Below are 22,185 nucleotides of genomic sequence, written 5' to 3'. Positions count from 1 at the left end.
AAAATTATAACATTCAAAAATCAGCCAGAGAACACTTCAACCTCCCTGGTCACTCAATTACAGACCTCAAAGTCGCAATTCTCCAACAAAAAAAACTTCAAAAACAGACTCTGGTGAGAAACTGCAGAAACTGGAATTAATTTGCAAACTGGACACTATTAAATTAGGCTTGAATAAAGACTGGGAGTGGATGGGTCATTACACAAAGTAAAAACTATTTCCCCATGCTGTTACTCACACCTTCTTGTCAACTGTTTGAAATGAGCCATCCTGATTATCACTACAAAAGTTTTTTTCTTCTGCTGCTAATAGCCCATCTTAATTGATTAGTCTCATTAGAGTTGGTATGGCAACACCCATTTTTTCATGTTCTCTGTGTATATATATACCTTCCTACTGTATTTTCCACTGCATGCATCCGATGAAGTGAGTTTTAGCTCACGAAAGTATATGCCCAAATAAATTTGTTAGTCTCTAAAGGTGCCACAAGTACTCCTCGTTCTTTTTGCTGATACAGACTAACACGGCTACCACCCTAAAAGATTCTTCTGGAGTCCATTTTCCCTAAGCTAAATGACCACCCAGATGAACTTCCCAAACCAGTAAGGATGCATCAATCACTATTGTTCCTATTGGAAGAGGGAAAGCCGTCTTTCCATCAATCAAGGATGCAGAGGATGTTCTGTGGAACTTACACAAGTATGTCCAGACTTTGTATGATCAGGGTGTATGCCGTCTTCAACCCAACTTGCATACAGTAGAGATGTAGTTTGGCATGCTGCATCACAAAAGTGCAAAAGGCCATGTGACCCAGTAGACAGAGACAAGATCTTACTGTTATTCAACAGCTCACTTTAGGCTGATTTATCAGACTAGACATAACCAGGAACGTCTTGAGGTAAGTACACTTTGGCTGTCCAGGAATTCAGTTTTTCTCCAATAAAATCCTGTATACTGTATTAGTATCAAACTTTTCTTAATTTAACCTACGATCAAGCGTCTGGAAGAGTTGAACCATTCTCATGGAATTTTGAACATCTTGCTAGGACATTCCTTTGACTAGCCAGTGGACCAGATATAGATAGACCACTATAATTTGTTGTCATAGGCATATGCTACCACTGCTAACAATGTCATAAATACCCTTGGTGCCACTGACAGACCAAAGGGAAGAATCCTGTATTGATAGTGATTTGGACTGACCACTAATCACAGGAATATCTTATGTGGAAATAAACATCCTTGAGGTCAAGAACAACAAACCTATCTCCCAGATACAGCAACTATATAGTAAAGGCCAGGGTAACCATCCTGAATCTCAAATGGCAAATGAAAGTGTTGAGCATTCTGAAATCCAGGATCAGCTTCTCATCTCCTTTTTTTCTTGGGTATAAAGAAATATATTGGGGATAAAAACCTTTCCCCTCCATATTGAGGAGGAAGAGGTTCTATTGTGCCCAGTTGAAGGAGAGAATCCATGTTCTGGATGAGAATCTTCTCATGAGAGAGATCCTTGAAAAGGGACAAGGAAGGTGGGTGGGGATGGATACAGTGTGAAACTGAATCACATAGCCAGTTGTAATAATTGCTAATACCCATTTGTCTGATGAAATAGCATTCCATACTCTCTGAAAATGGGAAAGAAAATTTACGAAGGAAATCAGGGAAGAATGGGGGAGTAAAATCTGGAGGGATGGTCATTCTGAAGCTCTTGACAATCCCATAAAAAGGGATGCTTGCTGGTGACCACTGTGATGAGAAAGTAGAAGCATCAGGTGGTCTTCTCTTTTGCATCATTTGACATTTCCTAGGATGCTGTGCATAAAAAGAGGGTGGAGTTAACCTCGGTCTTGGGTAAGATTGAGGCTCACTGCGTATTCTTTTCATTGCAGGGCTGTAAATACTTAGGGAACATCAAGTGGCCTAGAAGTCTTTAAAAGTGTGGAGAGACTCTTCCATTCTCTCACTGAAAAGATTAAGGCCCTCATACGGAAGGTCCTCCACTTTGGCCTGGACTTCTCTTGAAATGCCTGAGGATTGGAGCCAGGACAAACAACTCATTACAGTGGAAGTTGCCACAGAGCATGAAGCTGTATCTGCAGGGTCTAATGATGCTTGTAATGAGGATCTTGCCATTAATGATCTTTACGCTGTTAGTAATTAAAATTGTTTCCTATGCTCCTGCAACAACTTGTCAATAAAATCCATGAATGTATTATAATTGAGATCGTCATCATTTGCCATATGAGCTTGGTTATTAGATATATGGAACTGCAAACTTGCAGAACCGTTTTTCCATCTCAAATAGGCCTAAACATTTTGAATCATCAGAGGGGGTTGAATAAACAGCACCATTCTAACACCCCTCTTTAACTGCGCTACTACAAGGTACAGGGTGTGAGTACAAGTACCTGGCTCCTTTAACAGAAACATTTTTTTTCAGTCTTTTTTGAAGTCCAAGCAACAGCTGCAGGAGTCTGTCACAGTTTTTGTCCAAAAGAGCCTCATTAATAGGAACAGCAATCCTCTCCGGCATAGTGTTGTGAAGGACATCCAATAATTTATGAGCCTCTTGAACCTCCTCTAAAGGGATCTGAAGTGAAGCTGCTACTTTTTTCATTACCCCTGAAAGTTTTTAAAGTCATCAGATCATGAAAGTGAAGCCAGTGTCACTGCCTCATCAGGAGAAGAGGAGAGAGGATATAACTATGCCTCCGTGGGTCACAAATGAGGATGCCTAATTCAGGATGAACTGCTGAGAAATAGGGCAGATACACCCCAAGACTGGTGGCTAATCCCCCATAGGACATACCAAACCAGCCACACAAGTAAACTTCTGTTTCACCACACTGGCTAACAAAAAGTCATAAAAGAAGTTTCCTTAGGCATTCCAGTCCTTGTATTACCACCAAAAACACCAGACTTAGAGATGAGTGGTTCCTTAAAACCAATCTCATCAAATAAAAGGTTCTTCTGATCCCAAAGGACCAACCACACATCCAGGTCAATATACAACTTAGATCTTACCCAAAAAAATCACACTGTTGCAAATCCTTTAGTATCTAAAATCTAAAGGTTTATTCATAAAAAAGAGAGAAAGGTGAGAGTTAAAATAGGTTAAAGGAATCAAATACATATAGTAATTGCAAATTGCAAATACATACAGGAATCAAATACATGCAGTAATTGGTTCAGGCTTGTAGCAGTGATGGAATAAACTGGTGGCTTAAGTCAAGTCTCTGGCTGTTTCCAAATCATTGGAAGGTCCTCAGTCCATTGGTTAGAATGCTTCCATTAGTATAAGTTCATAGTACAGAGGCTTGAGCAGTAAAGAGGCTGGAGCAGGATAGAGGCAAAATGGATGGATTTCCAGGGCCTTTTATATTTTCTACCATGTGGAGGGAAGCCTATTGTTTTAAACAAAAACCTCAGCACAGCTAGTGGAAAATTACAGGTGACAAGATAGTGTTTAGAGTCACATGGGCAAGTCACATGTCCATGCATGAAGGTTTAGACACAGTAGAAGCCATTACCTCAAACAGCATGTTTGCAGGACAGCTCATTCCATGTAGATGGGCGTCTCCCATAGTCCATTGTCAAGTCAAGTGTTTCTTGATGAGCCACTTAATTTGAATAGTCTCTCCAAGTTGTGCTGGCTAACTACCTTGCAGGCGTTACCCCAGGAGCAAACATTTGAAATACAGGTATAGAGGCAATATTCATAACTTCAAGTACAAAACTACATGCATACATATAGCATAATCATATTCAGCAAATCATAACCTTTTCATAGACATCTTACATGCCACATTTTGTACAAGATATATAATAGAGGTTGCAACAATGATCTATATGGTCATACTTTAATCAGATAAAGTCACAGAGGACTATGAAAACTGAACTTTCTCAACAGGGTTGATCTTGCTCTTTTGAGGGCTCTTCCTTTTGTTAGATCTGCTCAGTAGACTCATAGGACCAGGCTGATGTCTCTCTCCTTTACTGTCTGGAAGGGTACCTGGGAAGGGTGCTTGTACAGGAACCCCAGTATGGCTCCTGAGGGACATTGTATGAGTGGCGAGAAGGCTCCCGGGCCATATGGGAACTCTATCTCTAAATGACAGAACAACCTAGACCTTCTACCTGAGCTTAAAGTTGGGGAATGAGCTCTAGGAGAGTATGTGGGTGAGTCACTCTTGCTATGCTGAGAGTCAAGTGATGGATATGATACATCAGACTCCAGAGAAGGATCAGCAGGGATAGGAGTGGTATGAGGCTGATCCTGTCTTACAGTCAGTACCAGAAAGGAAAACAGTACTAAGGAAGGCATTGATTCTAGTACCAGAGGGAAATTTAAGCCTCCAGATAATAAGGGGTATTCGGGTTCATTAGAAACCCTCAAATCAGTGTATCAAATCAGTACTGAAGGTTGGAGAGCATTATAACCATGGGGCATACTTGACACCATCAATGTAGTGCTCTGTACTAACCTGCCCTATACTGCAGAAACAGTCAGTGCCAATGATGGGGAAGCAATCAGTGCACACTGGGAGGGTGCCAAGGGGAGCTCCATACCAAAAGACTCAGTGCCAGGCACAATTACAGAGCCCTTTGACATCAAGCCAGTGCCCTGCTCCTTCAATGCAACATCTGAACCTGTACCAGGATGTGGAGTCTTGCTTGACTTAGAGGAGAAAGGCAATTTTGACCTATTTTTTTTAAAGAGGATTTATGAGGAGATGTATCCCTCTTTTCATTGGGAGGATGCTTAAATTTTCCTTTAAACACTTTACAATGGCTCTTCTTACCAGATTCTTTCAATGAAGTCTTAATTGCATGCACCCTGGAGCTAACTAATTCAGGGCTCGAAGGGTCACTCTTTGGTTTTTCTGGATGTTGTACAAGCATCAAAGGGAACAGAAGCTGAAGCAGCCCTCACAGAACGATCCAAAAGGAAAATGTTTAGTCTCCCTAGAATTCCTTATTCTCCTGAAGAACAACCTACAAAATGCTCACTTTGAGGAGGATGTACAATTCCCCTAAAATTTAGAGGCAACCAGTGTGATCTCCATTAATTGGGAAAACTCACAAGCTATACAATATTTAAAACTGGGGGACTTATGCATAATCATATCTCAGACACTAATCAAATATACAAGGTTGTAGGCGGAATGCTGAGGAAAAATAAATTCCCCCTGAGTCTCGTAACTATTACCAATGGACAAGTACACTAAAAAACATAAATTACTAATTAATCTAAACTGTCCCATATACAAGAATGAGAAGCTAAAGTAAAGCTGCTGACACTAAAGCACTCCAGCTCAGGCCAAGGGTGAAAAGAAGGAACTGAATTAGCAGTTGGTCCCACACTACCTTTTCTCCCTTGGGTATGGGACACAGGGATAGTCAGAGAACATGCACAGACCAAACAAACACACACTGCTTACCAAAAAGCCTCTAACCTAAGCACATGCACCCCTAGAGTGGAATATACAAAGGGACAAGCGCTAAGAAAAGTTTATTCTTCCTTTGCTGCAAATCAAATATATTGCTAAACTTGTTTCTCAACAAGTCACTTTAACTTTACCATAGCATCAAGACATTTATTTACAATAGACTACATCAACCAATACAATTTCAAAATCTCTGAAAAGGAACCATTGTATTCACCTCCTTTTTTCTTTTTGTCCACAATTCTTTGAGTGAGCCATTCTTTGGTTTCCTCTTTGGTGTCTTTTGCAAGCTCAATAATTACCAGAGGCCTGAAATGAGGTTCAAACGTGTCGAATGCAGACCAGCTTTCTTTCATCCTTTTACAACTTGCTAAATACAAAAGACAACAAACATGCCAATGTTAAAAATACTAGAGGATACGCTCTGCAGAAAAAGAAACTTTGCTACAATAAGTTACCCTTTGTTTGTAGTTAGCATGTGAATGGAGACATACTGTGGGTAGCGCGTTCAGTGCCTGCTGGAGGGAAGTGCTACGCAGCACTTGAATAAACTCCACTGGTTGTCACTCAACGTAATGTTGCCTGCCTTTGGTTGAGCTATATACCATTCTCTTTATCTAGGATGACTGTTGCCACCATGTATAGCACATTGCTTCCTCACCACCACCACCACCACCAAAAAAAATATCAAAATAAATGGAAGAGAAAAATAAAGGAGGACACTGAGGCCATCTCCCTTTCCCCAACAGAGTAAAATCAGTGACAATTGTTACTAAATGAAGAGACGTTATAAGAGCCTGAAAATGTTAATTTTGTACATTTGTCAGAGAATTTAAAAATGTTAATAAAAAGAACACTAATGCATTTATTCTGTAATACAATATATTTTGCCCTTAGACAATTGAGAAAAAAAATTTGACAGACAGGTGATGAATAACATCGCTTGATTTTTAATGATCTCGATAATGGTGGGTAAACAGACTAGGAGCCTGAGGTGATAAGTTTTAATGAAAATTTTGCAAGCCTTCTTTACAAACACTAATTAAAACTTCACAGCACCTCTGTTAGGTAAGTAGGTAAATAGTATTCCCATTTTACAGATAGGTAAAGTAAGGCACAGTGATTAAGAGACAGCAAGATAGTGGCACAGACAGGAACCTAAAGTTAGGTTGCAAAAAATTAAACATGTGCATAGCTTTACATGAGTAGTCTCACTGACTTGAACTGAAGTTTTATGTTAACATTATTCCTTAAGCACTTGGATAAAATGTGCTACAAAAATAAATATATCTTTTTTCTGTATGCTTCACAGAGCAACTTAGGAGTCACTGTCAAAAGAAAAATTGGTCGGTCATCTGCCTGCTCAGTACAAGAGAACAACAGACTAGATATAATCTCATTGGAGGAAATTTTGTTTTGCTACTGACTTGAATGGGGCCAGAATTTCATCCATTGTCTTTGACTGAAAGTATTGTTTCTCTCTCTCTCATTCAAAGTCAACAAGATTATATCAATCCTATGCAGAATGTCCATTTTTCACAATAGCTTCTCTGGATTTCTCCATGAAGTATATAGGAAAGGGTATTTCCAGTATAGGTAGGGCTACAAATTATAGAGATACAGTCAACACAGCTCAATTTAAACAATAATTTCTTCCCTATCTTTTTAAAATATTAAAACTGAAATCATGTTTAAACATCTAATTTATCATTTATTAGCCGGGTCAGTTTCAATTGTGTTTGAAGTCAGTTTCACTTGCTAGTTCTCATGCATAGCACAATCCTGTTGCATTTGGTGTTCACAATGCTGAAATAAAATATGTACATTTTAAGTTAATATATTATGAATGATACTAGGTTCATAAAAATGTAAATCTACATTTTAGATGTAAATCTGTACAAACAGCATGATCTAGAACAGGGGTTCTCAAACTGTGAGTCAGGACCCCTCAGGGGTTACGAGGTTATTACATGGGGTCACAAGTCCTCAGCCTCCACCCCAAACCCTGCTTTGCATCCAGCATTTATAATGGTGTTAAACATATACAAAAGTGTTTTTTATTTATAAGGGGGTCGCACTCAGAGGCTTGCTATGTGAAAGGGGTCTCCAGTACAAAAGTTTGAGAACCACTGATCTAGAAGAATGAAAATAGGACTGGAAGTCAGGAATTTTAATCTTGGTTCTGTGACTAACTCAGTGTTGTTTTAGACAAGTTAGCGTACAGAAAGTATGCAGACCCTGTTATAAATCAACTGTTTCATGATACTTTGGAATTGAAGAAAATATAGAATACTGAATATTAATTTTATTAATGTAATACATTTTATTGAATACGTTTAATAGAAAGGTTTTCAGGCCAAAAAAAACAGTATTTGTTTTCCAGTGAAAGGACTGTGTTCACATTATCTACTTCATGTTTTTATTCATAAAGTGCCATCAGTATGCTCAGTTTTCAAACAAGGAGACATAACTTTTGCTCCAAGGAGAAACGATGATCTAAATATTAATATTATATTGTAATTCAGAAGATAGCATTGCACAGATAAAAGGCAGCTGTGAAGGGCATTAAAGTATATCTTTCACACTTCAACACACCTGTGAGTGATTCAGGCATAGAGGGAGGAAAAAGTGCTCTGGTTATCACAAAAACAAGCAAATCCGAGAATCAGTCTAATTCACTTGCTCACGTTCAAATTCCAATGAGCACAAACCAATTCTATGATGTGAAAAACCACGGGACCCACTTCGAAAGGAAGACATTTGATACTCATTAAATGTAAGTAACAACTAATAATCTACTTCCTTTGCAAATCTGCAAAATGCAATCCGGGCCGTCCCGCCCTGCCCCACCCCGCACACAGCTCTGAGAGGGACAGAGGAGAAGGCACAGTCGGTGCAACTCTGCAGGGTCCTAGACGAGAATAAGTGTACGCGCAGAACCCACCCACTACCAACGCCCCAGGACTCCTGTACCCCTGACGCCTCAGCCCCCTCCCCCGAACCCCCTCCCCAGTGCCCAGCTTCTCTGGGGTCCCAGCCGTGAGCGGACCCCGGGCCACTCAGGGATGGGCGAGGGAGGCGCAGACACGCCGGGGCGGCAGGGACTAGCGGAGAGCAGGGGGTCGCACTCACCCGCTGACTCTTTATTCCACGTCCGCAGGGAAGGGAGGGAGGGAAGGAGGGAGCAGAGCGGCTGTGGGTGACGGGAGGGGGCGTTAGACCCGCCGTAACAACAGGGAGCGCGCGCCGGTGATAGGGGCGCGGCTGCTCACGCCAAAAGGGCGGTCCCAAAAGAGACGCGAGGCGGGGCTTAGGTTAGGAGGAGCGCTCGGGGGAGACCGCTGGGGCAGCACGCGCCAGGAGGCGGGACTAGGAGGGAGAAGCGCGCTTGCGCGCGCTCAGAGACGAAGACGGGGGGGGGGGAGAGAGCGGACTGCGCGAGCCAAAGGGCGGCGCTATAACGTTGTCTGAGAGCTGCCCCTCCCCCTTTCTCAAGAGCGGTTGGTCGGCGGTTGGTCCCGGCGGAGCTCGTTTATAGCTCCCCTCGAGGGCCTATTTCAGGCCGGGGCTTTACAGGCCTCACACATCCATGACCAATGGTCCTGCCTCTCCTCCCCCCATTACCCGTCACGCCATGGCTTGGCCTATCTGGCAGCCGTGTACCTGGGCAGCTGCTGCTGCTAAAAATGGCAGTGCCGCAGGGAAGGCAAAGGCTTTGCTTGGGAGCATAGAGAGCCTTGTATGGTACACCCCTCCCCTCCCCCCGGGCTGCTGTGTGTCTGTACACGCCTAAGCAGTGCCTCGCTAGTGTGACCAGATGTCCCGATTTTATAGGGACAGTCCCAATTTTGGGGTCTTTTTCTTATATAGGCTCCTATTACCCCCCCCCCCCCACCCCCATCCTGATTTTTCACACTTGCTATCTGGTCACCTTATGCCTCGCTAACCCGCGCTGCTAGTTGCACCCGTACTGGGGTGGGGAGTGCAGTGTATATGCCACATGCGGCCTCCAGCGTAGACCGGCTGCATGTTGCTCTTTAGCCTCAGAGTGTGGGGAAAGCACCAGGGTGACCAGATGTCCTGATTTTATAGGGACAGTCCTGATTTGGGGGTCTTTTTCTTATATAGGCTCTTATTTAGGGTTACCATACGTCTGGATTTCCCCAGACATGTCCGGCTTTTTGGTCCTCAAATCCCTGTCCAGGGGGAATTTCCAAAAAGCCGAACATGTCCAGGAAAATAGGAAGGCATAAGCCAGGGTTTGCCCGGCCCCGGTATGACCCACCGGGTCCCCAGCCCAGCCACCCTGGCTACATTGTAGCAAGCTCGGGCAGGGGGAGGAGGGGGCGCAGCCCCAGAAGGCGGCAGAGGGGCCGCTGCTGCCCCCGCAGCCCGAGCAGACCGCAAGCCCCACCCGAGCCCGCAGGACCATGGGGAGGCCGGGCCCAGCCGGCGGCTCTGGATTCCCTCGTGGGCGGGGACCCCCCAGCCACTGGGGGACCCTTCCTGCAGCCTCATCACCCCGGGAGCTGTTTCCAGAGGGGACAGACAGGCCAGGGATCTGTTCAGCAGCGGCAGGAAGGAGGCTGCGGGGCAGGGAGTGCGGCAAGTACCGGGGCTGCAGGGACCCCCGCCGCCCCGGTCACCGCTGAGCGTCCGAAGTCCCCGCCAGGCAGAGGCTGCCGGGTGAGCAGGGCAGGCAGGGGGATTCATAGATTCATAGATTCTAGGACTGGAAGGGACCTCGAGAGGTCATCGAGTCCAGTCCCCTGCCCGCATGGCAGGACCAAATACTGTCTAGACCATCCCTGATAGACATTTATCTAACCTACTCTTAAATATCTCCAGAGATGGAGATTCCACAACCTCCCTAGGCAATTTATTCCAGTGTTTAACCACCCTGACAGTTAGGATGCAGAGGCTGCAGGGCAAGGAGGAGCAGGGAAGGCAGGGGGCGCAGAGGCTTCAGGGCGAGGAGGAGCAGGGCAGGCAGGGGCATAGAGGCTGCAGAGGCAGGGGGGCGCAGAGGCTGCAGGGGCAGGGGGGTGCAGGGGCTGCAGGGCGAGTGGGGAGCTGGGGTCACAGAGGCTACAGGGGCGGGAGGAGTGCAGGGGCTGCAGGGCGAGTGGGGAGCAGAGAAGCACTTAGCAACCCCCAACCAAGATCAGAGCGGGAGGGAGGAGGTAGCAGAGTTGGGGCAGAGACTTTGGGGAAGGGGTTGGAATGGGGGCAGAGCCGGGGGTGGGGAAGGGGCAGAGTTAGGGCAGGGCCAGGGCCCCCGTGGAGTGTCCTCTTTTTTCAGTGTTGAAATATGGTAACCCTATCTTATTACCCCCCATCCCGATTTTTCACACTTGCTGTCTGGTCTCACTAGGCAGCACCTCCGGCTTGAAGTGGTTTTCATCAGATGGACGGTTTACAGTTTTGTTCAATGGCTTTCAGTATCCCCACTATACAAATTGTTCCAATGCCCCTGCTCCCCACACTGGCATCAGAGACCTACATAGTCATTTGTGCCCATCTCCCATGCCCACATGCACCGCTTCTGTCATGCTGCTCCCTGCCATCCACCATATCCTGCTTTTCACCCTGTAACTCCTTCTCAGATCTCATGGCTTCCAGCAGCAGTAGCTATTCTAGCCTCCTGTACTTTCAGCAGTATCCATTGTGCAATAAGAAGTTAAAGAAAACAAGCTACTTCCTAATACATACATGAGCCTCCCACTGGCCCACAAAATCTTATTTTCCCCTCCCTTATCCTACCTCTCCTTGCTTTGTTGTCTCCTGTTTGTTCTAGTCTTAATTTAAGGACTACCCCTGCAAACCTGTATTACACGGTGTAGTACATACAACCCATTGATTTCAGTGGGATTATTCACAATAGTAAATGCTAAATCCATTTTATTTACCTATTGTATAATTTCCTGCAATCTAGAGAGCACTTTCTGTTTGTACAGGCATTTAAAGAGAACAGTACAGAATATAGTTAATTTTTTAATATTTCCAGTATCAGACTTCAAAAAAAAAAAAAAAAAAGGAATTGTCACTCCCTTCTCTCCCCCAAATCCTGAGGAAATTAATTTATATATATATATATACACACACACACACACGTACACACACACACATTTGATCTTAACAGATGAGTACCAATTAAAGTTACAGAAAAAAAATTGCAAGGTCCTTGCCCAGAGAAAACTCTTTTCTGACCCCAAATTTGGCATTCAGTTTAACTCTGGACATATGAGAAAGAATCAGTCATTAAGCACGTAATTCTGCTGATACATCAAAATTACTACTTTTTTCCTTGAGTCCTAGTAAAAGGTGGATTCTGTCAATATGTCAAGGCTCAATTAAAAGAAAATGTAATATAAAGGCTGAACTGGCAAGAGTCACTCCATACAAGCAGGAATTGTTGCTGGTAGCTAAGGATAACATCAGTCATGTTTAAGCCATCTGAAACATGAGAGACACAGTTTAAATAGTTACAAAGAGGATTTTGGTTGCTACAATGTGGTAAACATTACAAGAGCCATTGACCCTAGGTCCTGCTGTGGGAGGGAAGGTTTAGCTTATCAAAACTTGTTCTGGTCCCAGTCTCTAAGTGGACCCCAGTGTGTTGAGCGTTATATAAGTACTTTTCATCTGTATATTTACAAAGGAAGGTAAACACTATTACTATCTTCATTCTACTGATGAGGAAACTGAGGCACAAATAGGTAAAGTGACTTGCCCAAAGTCATACAGCAAGCCAGTAGAAGAGGAGGGGATAGAATCTACATTCATTATCACAGCATAGAGACCATTAGGTCAAATCTGAATCTTATTACAGCTGTAGAGGAAATTACTTTTCCAGTGATATGTAGCCCAATTTTCACATGCTAGCAGTTGTATTTTCCTTGATATTATAGAGGTTTGCAAGAAGCAGCTCCCATAGACAGACAGCAGTACAGAGACAAAGGCTGGGAAATGGAAAGTGGCTACCTATTCTGTGTGCATGAGACCCAGTGGGTTTTTAGCCAGAGAAGAGGGGAAGTTGCTGGGAGAGGAGAGTGACTGATATTCCTGGTCAACCAACTGCACCCAAAAATGTCTGCACATGGCTGAGACTCCCAGTTATGTGCATCCAGCCCAAACATTGTTTGGGGGGAAAGTAGGGGAGTTTACTTTCACAAGTAGAGACAGATGAAGTTGTTCAGTTGCTCTTTACATGGTAGAAGAGAGGTAAATCCCTTTTAACTCCTCAGTCAGCTATTCCCAAAACAGCTTGGCTATAGCAAGCATTGGGCAGAGAAAAGTCTGTCCCTCCACTCAAGCAATCACCAGCCACAAAATAGAATCAGCAGAAAGAGGAGGCCAACATGCCCAGGTGTGGACAAAGGGGAGAGGAGGGAAGCAGCTCTCAGATTACTATCCAGAAGGAACAGATAGAATGCCAGTCTCACCTACGAGGCCTCCCTGGTGCAGGAAGTCAAGGGAGGATCAGTATTTGAGCAACACAGAGACCTGCTCTCCAGTCCAGAGAGTTATCTGTCTCACAGTATGTTACTGTACCAATACTGGGTGTGTCTATACTTTGGGCTGGAGGTGTAAATTCCATTTTGACTTTGAGGACATATACCTGGATGGGTACATACTTGGAATGGCTAGCCCATCATGCAGCTGCAGCTACATTCTATTTTTAGCATGGTAGCTCCATCAGACAGGTACATCTACTCAAGCTGGAATTTATACCTCCAGCTCCAGTGTAGATATACCCAGTGAGTATTTTCACTCTATGCTTAGGGAAATACGCAGAGGTCATTTAAGACCTTGTCTAAGAGACTCAATTAAGTTTGGTGTAAAGACACGTGAAGGATTACAGAGAGTTGAAGGATAGTATCAGCACCCAAATGACGGTCAGGGCTCTGACATAAAAACAACTGCAAGTTTACTTTTCTTTAATCAATCCTAAAGAGCTCTAACACAAGTGACAGTGTGTACATACTGACCAACTGAGATCTCTGTGTAGACTTTAGGGTTGGACCCTCTTTTCTTTTATATTGTTTGTAGAATTCAGACTGTATTTAATTATTGGAAAATATGTGATTATTTGAGGGAAGGGGTGTTTGATTATTGTTGTGGAGTTAACACTTTGGTATCTCTGTTCCCCTTGATTTCCCTGACCTTTCCTTTTATCCATGGTTCCTACTTATCCCCCGTTCTTTTTATGTAACCCAAACCCTTTTCTTAAATGTTGGGAGGGATTTTTCTACAACTTTTTGTTTCTTGATTCCTATTAAAATATATTGTTAATGTCCTAGGTATCAGAGGAATTGTATATAAGCATGTATTCACCTGACCACTAGATGGAGGCACTATGCATTCTATAGATGAACAACCTTAGGTGTGCCATTAACCCAATGCTCCTGGGGCAGAGAGTTGCTTAGAAGGGAAACGCACGTGGCCTCTTTGGGCATGTCTATACTGCAATTAAAAGCCCCTGGCTCAGGCTAAGGAGCTGTTTAATTGTGGTGTAGATGTTCAGACTCAGACCGGCGCTGGGGCTCTAGGACTCTGCAAGATGCGAGGGTCCCAAAGCGTGGGCTGTAGCCTGAGTCAAACATCTACACCACAATCAAACAGCCTCGTAGCCTGAGCCCCGTGAGCCTGAGTCAGCTGGCATGGGCCAATCACAGGTTTCTCATTGCAGTGTAGACATAACGTACCCTTCTACTCTTAAGGACAAGGGGTGCACTTGGAGAGGGCTACACCAGGAGTTGAAATATTGTAACAAACCCATAAACTGCAATCAAAAGATTATTATTATATAAATAATCCCCAGTGGTGAGCTGTGACGAGATCTCTCATTTTCCAGCTATATAAAAAAAATGAAAGCTTTACCATTTAAATCCTAATAGATTCCTTATCCGCTCTGTAAATTGGCCTCTAATGGGCAACATCTAATGGCCTTTAAGGGGCAACAAAGCATGAAGTGCCTAATCCTGCAAAAAGGTGAGTACCTCCTAGAAGGTTCTGTGCTTTCTCACTTCTCACTGAGTCCAATGGAGTTGAGGATACTGTGCATCTCTTGGGTGGGACTCTATCTCGCAGGATTGGACCCAAAAAGCAAGTATATTATAGTCTGGCTATTCATACTGACTTACATCCAGAATTCCCCAAATTGTAATTCTCACTGGTTGTAATAAATCTTACTGGTGAAAGGAGATGGTTTGGTAAAGGTTCCTTTATTTTATTCCTCTAGAGTAGACTTTTTTTTTAAACTGTATCAAAACTTGCAAGAAAATCTCACAGAAATGAGCACATCAAATTGGTTAAGTGTGGATAAAATAATGGGCAACTTTTAGCTAGTATTTATATAAAAGTTTTAAAACTTTTTGTACCAATTATCAATTCTATTTTAGAGTTATCAAGGAAAAAACAGAAATTTTATTTTCTACCAAACAGCACATGAACATTTTGCTTTCCAGACTTCCTTTCTCATTATCTTATTTTTGTTACTGTTGCAAAAAATGACTATAGAAGTTCTAGTTAGTGTAGAAGTATTTTGCAAAATAAGGAATTTTTTTCAAGGGTCTATTACATGCTGTGTGTGACCAAAGGAAGATCAGCTGCAATCAATAAAATAAAAATTGAAACTTTAATTGACAGATCTTCAATAGCCATCAATTCAGAAATACTAAAGACCACATATTTGTAGATTTAATTACATTTTCCATAAATTCTAATTTATCTTTCATACTGCTAAGTGGTCCTCTTAGAACATTTTTGCTATCTTTCTGTACAGCAAAATCTTTAATATTGTCATTTGACTTTGTCTTCTACATCTGGAGTGTGTTATTCTAAAATCTTATTTGAAACAGAGCATAATTTATACACAAATGTTTCAAACTTAGTTTGAGGAGCTTTTATTCCAAACTGTAAACCCTGTATATGATGGAAACCACTTTAAGCCAGGGGGTGTGGTAGCACCCTCAGCATCCCTAGTTCCAGTACCTATGGGGTCCCCCAAGGATCTGTACTGGGACCTGTATTGTTTAACATTTTCATAAATGATCTGGAAAAGAGCGCAAACAGTAAGATGGCAAAGTTTACTGATGATAAAATGTTACTCAAGTCCAAAGCGGACTGTGAAGAGTTACAAAGGGATCTCACTAAATTGGATGACTGGGCAACAAAATAACTGATGAAATTGTCAAAAAAGCTAACGAAGTTAGGAATCATTAGGAAAGGGATAGATAATAAGACAAAAAAATCATAATGCCACTATATAAATTCATGTGACGCCCATGCCTTGAATACTGTGTGTAGTTCTAGTCCCCCCTCCTCCCCCTACATCTCAAAAAACATATATTAGAATTGGAAGAAGTACAGAGAAGGGCAACAAAAATTAATAGGAGTATGGAACAGCTTCCATACAAGGAGAGATTTAAAAGACTTGGCCTGTTCATCTTAGAAAAGAGATGACTAAGGGAAGGGGAAATATGATAGAGGTCTATAAAATCATGAAGTATGTGGAGAAAGTGAATATGTGAAGGGGTAAATAACATTTGCCTAACACAAGAACCAGGGATCACACAATGAAGTTAATAGGCAGCAGGTTTAAAACAAACAAAAGGAAGTATTTCTTCACACAGTGCACAGCAAACCTGTGGAACTCATTGCCAGTGATACTGTGAAGGCCAACAGTAAGTGGGTTCCAAAAAATCTGCCTGCATCAGATGACTGACACCCTTTTGGAGGAAGAAATAACACAGGCAGGGATTCAGGTGGACTGCTGAGCTGCATGGAGAATGGGAGTGGGGGAGCATTGGAGGAAATCCACAAATCCCCTTTGTCTAACAGTAATGTAGCTAAATTTGACCCTTTATTTCTAGATATTAGTCAACAAATATTGTCATATGCTCAGTATTACATCATAAACAACTGAAGAGCAAGTGAGGGCTGTGGAATCAAACTCACAATTTATAGTGGTTACTGACCATCTCCAGAAATGTCAGTAACAAACAGTTCATGGAGCACATTTTGATAGGAAAATTTTCCAGTCCAAAAATTTAGACCAGTTTTAATCACTAAAGCACCATAAGCATTTATAAGACCGTACTGTCCTTTAGAATAAGTCTCCTTTACATCACTCTGGCAATGTAAAGGAGCCTTAAAACTTTTACACCTGTTTTATATTCATGGGGGAATTCATTAAGAATAATGTGAACAATTCACTAAGCAGGCAGGCTGATCCCTCAGCCAGAGCAGAATGTGACAGAGCTTGCCCCACGTCTACCTCCTCAGAAACACTCCAAAGCCCTGCCTCTCCATGCGGGGTGCACTGTGATAGCAAGCGAGAGGGCCAGAGTCTCTCTCACTTGCTCACCCAATCCCACTCCTCCAGTGATGATTTACATCTCCCCCATTTGGGCTCCAGATGCCCAAACCAATGTGCCCGCCCTGCCCGAGAGGGGCATGTGATCACTCTTGCAGCTTCCTTTTGCTTCCCTGTCAGAATTCATTTTTCTGCAGGGAAGCAAAAAAATCTGCAGCAGACATGAATTCTGTGCGCGTCCAGTGGCACACAGTTCCCCCAGGAGTACTGTATAGTCATTCTTATGGGGGTTTTTAATATATATGGTTACACTGAGAACTTGAGTTTCATGTGAGTGGAGTGAATTTTACCCAATATGAATGAGGCCGTGAGATGGTAAGGGCTTGATCCAAAACCAAGGGAAAGACTCCTTCTGACTTTCCTGATCCTTGGTTTAGTCCCAGATCTTCAAAAGCTTTTAGGCTTCTAACTAAAATCAGTGGGAGTGAGGCACCTAAATACCTTTGGAGAATTTGGGCCTACACCTGCTCCTACTCCTCCTTCTCCCACTACCATCAGTGACAAACCTCCCATCCACATCAATGATGTAGTATTGTGCCCTTAGTGAAGTGTGGATTGTGTTAAAATAATAGATTTTAAGGCCAAAAGGGACCACTAAAGCATCGAGTCTGCCCTCCTGTAGTCATAGGCCAACAACACCAAACCAGCACCAGCATATTAAACCCAACAACTGAAATGAGACCAAAGTATTAGAATGCTCAGGAGACTGGACTATTACATGCCACAGGACATACATGCCACTCAGTTCTATATTTGATTCATTAGCTCAAGTTGGTGCAGTTGAGTGACTTAATCACTGTGTGGAAGAGAAGGAGTTGATGAGGGCTAGGTGGCTGAGCCCCAACCTTGTTAAGACTGAGTAATGCTTCTGTCCCGAGTGCAGGAACTAGGAGATATCTGATCCCTCTACTGAGGAAGTATGTCAACTAATTCTTACTTGTTGAATCTTCAGCTGCTCACATATGTCTAGATACTCATTTTAGTTATAGAACTTCTTAGGGCTGCTGCCATCTCTTCAGGTGGAGCAGCTTGCCCCATTCACAGCATAATGTAGGCATCCAATCAGAAAGGAAAGATAAGAGATCAGATAGGAGCCCCTAAATGTGTATTTTAAACAAAGCATTAAAATAATGTATACACAATGTTATGCTAGAGGTTGGGCACCTCCATGAGGGTATATATTTGATCTATGGGTCATCACAGATCTCAGTGAAACTGGTGGACATGATAGCACCTTCCATTCAGGCTAACTGTAGCAGCAGTTAAAATCCCTCTTTTTAAGTGATAGATGAAACAATAGAAGGTACAGTCTTTGTTTAAAATGGTTTCTCTTAGCAATCACTCTTTGTCCAGCATGGCTGACTGTCTCTCAGTCAGGACCTTCCACAGAAGCACATGATACTGATTCCTCTTGTCTTTCTAGGAGAAAGTTAACTTGTGGTTCTTTGCCCCTCTCATTTATAGTCCAGTGAACCTTTGAAATGGATTCTTCTGAAGGTTACCCCCCCAATAATAAAGTTCATTCAAGTTGTGAGGAAGGAGACATGGAGTCTGGTGGTGAAGGAAGTTCCATGCTGGTTTCTTCCCCACTGGTGTTTGCTAAAATGCCAATTAGTTTGTTCCTGCCCCTCCAATGCAAATGAATGGCCACTTGAAATGTGATTGCTAATCTATTCTGATGACACCTGGCTGGAGGCATGGGCTTGTCCTTTGTCTGAGAGAAACCTGTTTACCTGCTCCCCGGACTTGTCTGGAAAGCATATTTTAGTTCCACATTTCTTTCATATTTTTATGTTCACTTGGGTGTTTACTGAACATAAACCACACAAGAATATTAATCATCAGTGTGTTATTAGTTTTCCAATGATACCTTTCATGACACATCAGATACAATTTATGACATCAATGAACTGGGTATGCTGAACTGGTCAGACCAGCTGACAGGCACTACTAGATACCAGCGAGCCCTTTGCCCTCTTGAATTCGGATGCTGTTAGGGTCACATCCACTCACCAATCCATAAAAATACAAACAAGCAGATAAATAACCAACACTATAAGTAGGCTTGTAAGGATTAGAATTTTATCAGTAAAAGTCAATCAACATGGATTTCATTGCACCCATGCAAACTGACAAAAATATTTCCATTGATAATTAAAATTTACAGATAGGCAAAGTAATAAATGCTACTTGAGAACTTTAGAGCTTGATTTAAGAATATTTACTTTGTATTTTGACATGTGATGTTGAAAATTTGGGTTAATAGTTTTAAAGCTTCAACATTTTGAATCTCAACATATACTGTCATTAAATAATTATTGCCTGATTTCCCCCCCCCCCCCGTCTCAACTCCCCCCCATAATTTCCTGCAACTATGGAAATTTAAATTTAAATAAAAATGCCCCAAAATAAACAAATATCAGTCAAAATGATAAAAAAATAAAAACTGAATTCTGCCAAGCCTAACTCTAATAAACTAATCAAGCTATTTCTCCTAGATCCCGGGAGAGACTAACACATGAAAGACACTCAGACACTATAGCAAGGGGAGGCTATCTAGAGAGCAATGAAATAGTTAACATTAACAATTAAGGCTCCAAACTAGTAAACACTTACATACATGCCTGACTTTAAGCATGAGTCATTCCACTGAAGTTCCTCTGTGTGCTTGTGTGTAGAAATTATTGAAGTCAATGAGATTACACATGTGTTGCAAGATCAGGACCTAAATCATCATAACTAGGCTTTAGATTTAATTTACCATTTAAATGATGAGGAACAACTCACAGCATGCAGAGCTATCATTTCTGATTGTCTGCAGATGCAAGCAGACATCACTGTGTCCATTTATACTCCGTTCACATATCTTCATAATTGTAAAGTCTAGATACTTACTTTTTTTATTTAAATAAAAGTTTCCACAGCACAAGCAGGTATCCTCCAAAGAAAAGTACTAATTTGCCATGCCATTGTAAGGCATCCCAATTAAAACCTTGACTAAAACTGTTCTGTGACCTGGACTACTGCATTTGCTACCAAGTACACACTATAAACTTGTGCTGTATAGCTGCTTTCATCCAATGATTTCAGAGTGCTATACAAACATTAATCTTTATTATAACCTGGTCAGATATTATCTGTTGTTACCAATACCAAGTAAAGTACAGACTTGCCCCATACCGTACTAGCTGAAAATAGAAGCTAAGACTTGTGAATCCTGCTTCCCTCATTGAATCATGCTGCCTGACTTCAAATACACTGTTTATATAAGTTTAATAATGATTAGGTTTAACATTAAATCTGTTGTTTTGCTTTTATGGGTGTGTAATGCCTAATATAAGTCTCTCCCTCCCCCTAATTACTCACCTCCACATGAGGAAGGTGAAACTTAGTGTACATATGTTGGATTAAATTAATGCTTGTGTGGCACTTTGAAAATGCAAAGCACAATATAAATGCTAGTTAATCATTATTATGGTCAGAGTTCAATACTGTTCCAATTACACATATAATAATCATCAGGGTTTACTTTAAAAAACAAAACTAGCCCAAAAATCTAATTCTAAGCTGCCAGGTTGCTGTTGCCTCTCCTGGCCTCTAGTAAACATGCTAAAACCTTATTTACTTTACATAAAACAATAGTTTAGTTATATATTATAGACTTATAGAAAGAGACCTTCTAAAAATGTTATAATGTATTACTGGCACGCGAAACCTTAAATCAGAGTGAATAAATGAAGACTCGGCACACCACTTCTGAAAGGTTGCTGACCCCTGCTGTAGGTGCTTGGTTGACATAATTCTAGTTTAAATTATTTTAATACTGCCGGGGGCTTGCTGTAGTACTAATCAGTTATGTAAGGCTGCCTAGAGCCTTGTAATAGATATCTTATTATTTAAATCTAAATAAATATGCATATTTATATTTGCACATCTATGGTGCATGTGAGTGTGTCATCTATACACACACATTGTTCAGTGTGTATGTATGCAGAACTATGGCCACAGCATTTTGTGCAACCAATCCTTTTAAATACTTTTTCCTGAATATCTTTTTAGACATTTTCTCCCTGATTTAATGAGGCACTAATCCTCATCCATTTTCTTCTAATGGTCCCAAATGGAAGCAGAAGAATAGGGATGGTGGTTCTTAACAAAATGAAACCAGAAAATGCTATAACATCCACAGGGTTGGTAGAAGGATCAAGAAGATTTAGTAGTACTCCTTTAGTACTCCTCAATGAGATTTTCTTTGGCGGCTGTTGTTTTAGAGGCTGTTAGATTATCAAAAATTAATCTGCTAGCGTAGAACCAGTTATTGCTAAAGCAGTGGTTCTCAACCAGGGGTACACGTACCCTGGGGGGTACGCAGAGATCTTCCAGGGGGTACATCAACTCGTCTGCCTAGTTTTAAAATAGGCTACATAAAAAGCACTAGCAAAGTCAGTACAAACTAAAATTTCATACAATTACTTGTTTATATTACTCTATCTATCATACACTGAAATGTAAGTATAATATTTATATTCTGATTTATTTTATAATTACATGGTAAAAATGAGAAAGGAATCAATTTTTCAGTAGTAGCCTGCTATATCACATCTGTATTTTATGTCTGATTTTGTAAGCAAGTAGTTTAAGTGAGGTTAAAGTTGGGGTACACAAGACAAATCAGACTCCTGAAAGGGGGACATAGTGTAGTCTGCAAAGGTTGAGAGACACTATACTTCTGACTGCCAGAAACTAGGATTGGATGACAAGGGACGGATCACTCGAATTCACTTCTTGTGTTCATTCCCTCTGAAGCATCTGGCGCTGGCCATGGTCAGAAGACTGGATACTAGATTAGAGGGACCATTGGTCTGAGCCGGTATGGCCATTCTTATGTTCCGTTTAGGATGTGTTTAAGTGTGCTGCCCCCCAAGCAACTCGGGACATTTGATGACTCTATTTCTGAGACAGCATTAATAGGATTGTTGACAGCCTCACACAACAGGCGCCTTTCTTCTTTTGTCCTGAACATTTTCATCAGACCCTTTTGATATGACATTAAAAAACCCTCTAGGAATCTCTTTCTCAAACGTGCCCTGTGCACTACAGTGGCGAATTCAATGAGCTGGCTCTGGCCTAAGGCACGGAAGAAAGCATTGCTGGAGGCCCTGTTCGCGCATAACACAAAAATACATATAACCCTCCCTTCTTCTCGCCCCCTCCTCTCTGTGAATCTGCCCCTTCCGGCCCCCACAAAGAGCTCCCCGGGAAACAAACGAGCACTAGAGGGCGCTCGCGGGGCCCTCCGCCCACAGTGCGCGAGCTCCAGCTCAGCCGTGCGCAGCCCATTGCCCTGACCCGCCC

General features: G+C 42.2%; 1 protein-coding gene across 4 annotated transcripts in view; it reads right to left on the bottom strand.

Annotated features, from left to right (window-relative positions):
* Nucleotides 1-8,745, bottom strand: part of ANO10 (anoctamin 10) — a 244,863-nt gene extending 236,118 nt beyond the window's left edge. For all 4 annotated transcript variants that reach the window (XM_005278692.5, XM_042840585.2, XM_024107518.3 and 1 more), the window contains exons 1-2: nucleotides 8,583-8,745; nucleotides 5,668-5,820 (exon numbers count right to left, since the gene is read on the bottom strand). In XM_005278692.5, the coding sequence (XP_005278749.2) occupies nucleotides 5,668-5,806 (139 nt within the window). In that variant the 5' untranslated portion in view covers nucleotides 5,807-5,820; nucleotides 8,583-8,745. The remainder of the gene's footprint in view (nucleotides 1-5,667; nucleotides 5,821-8,582) is intronic.
* Nucleotides 8,746-22,185: the final 13,440 nt, after the last annotated feature.

This window comes from Chrysemys picta, chromosome 2, assembly GCF_011386835.1.
Source record: "Chrysemys picta bellii isolate R12L10 chromosome 2, ASM1138683v2, whole genome shotgun sequence".
Classification (NCBI taxonomy): domain Eukaryota; kingdom Metazoa; phylum Chordata; order Testudines; family Emydidae; genus Chrysemys; species Chrysemys picta.
This window is presented reverse-complemented; position numbering and strand designations above follow the sequence as displayed.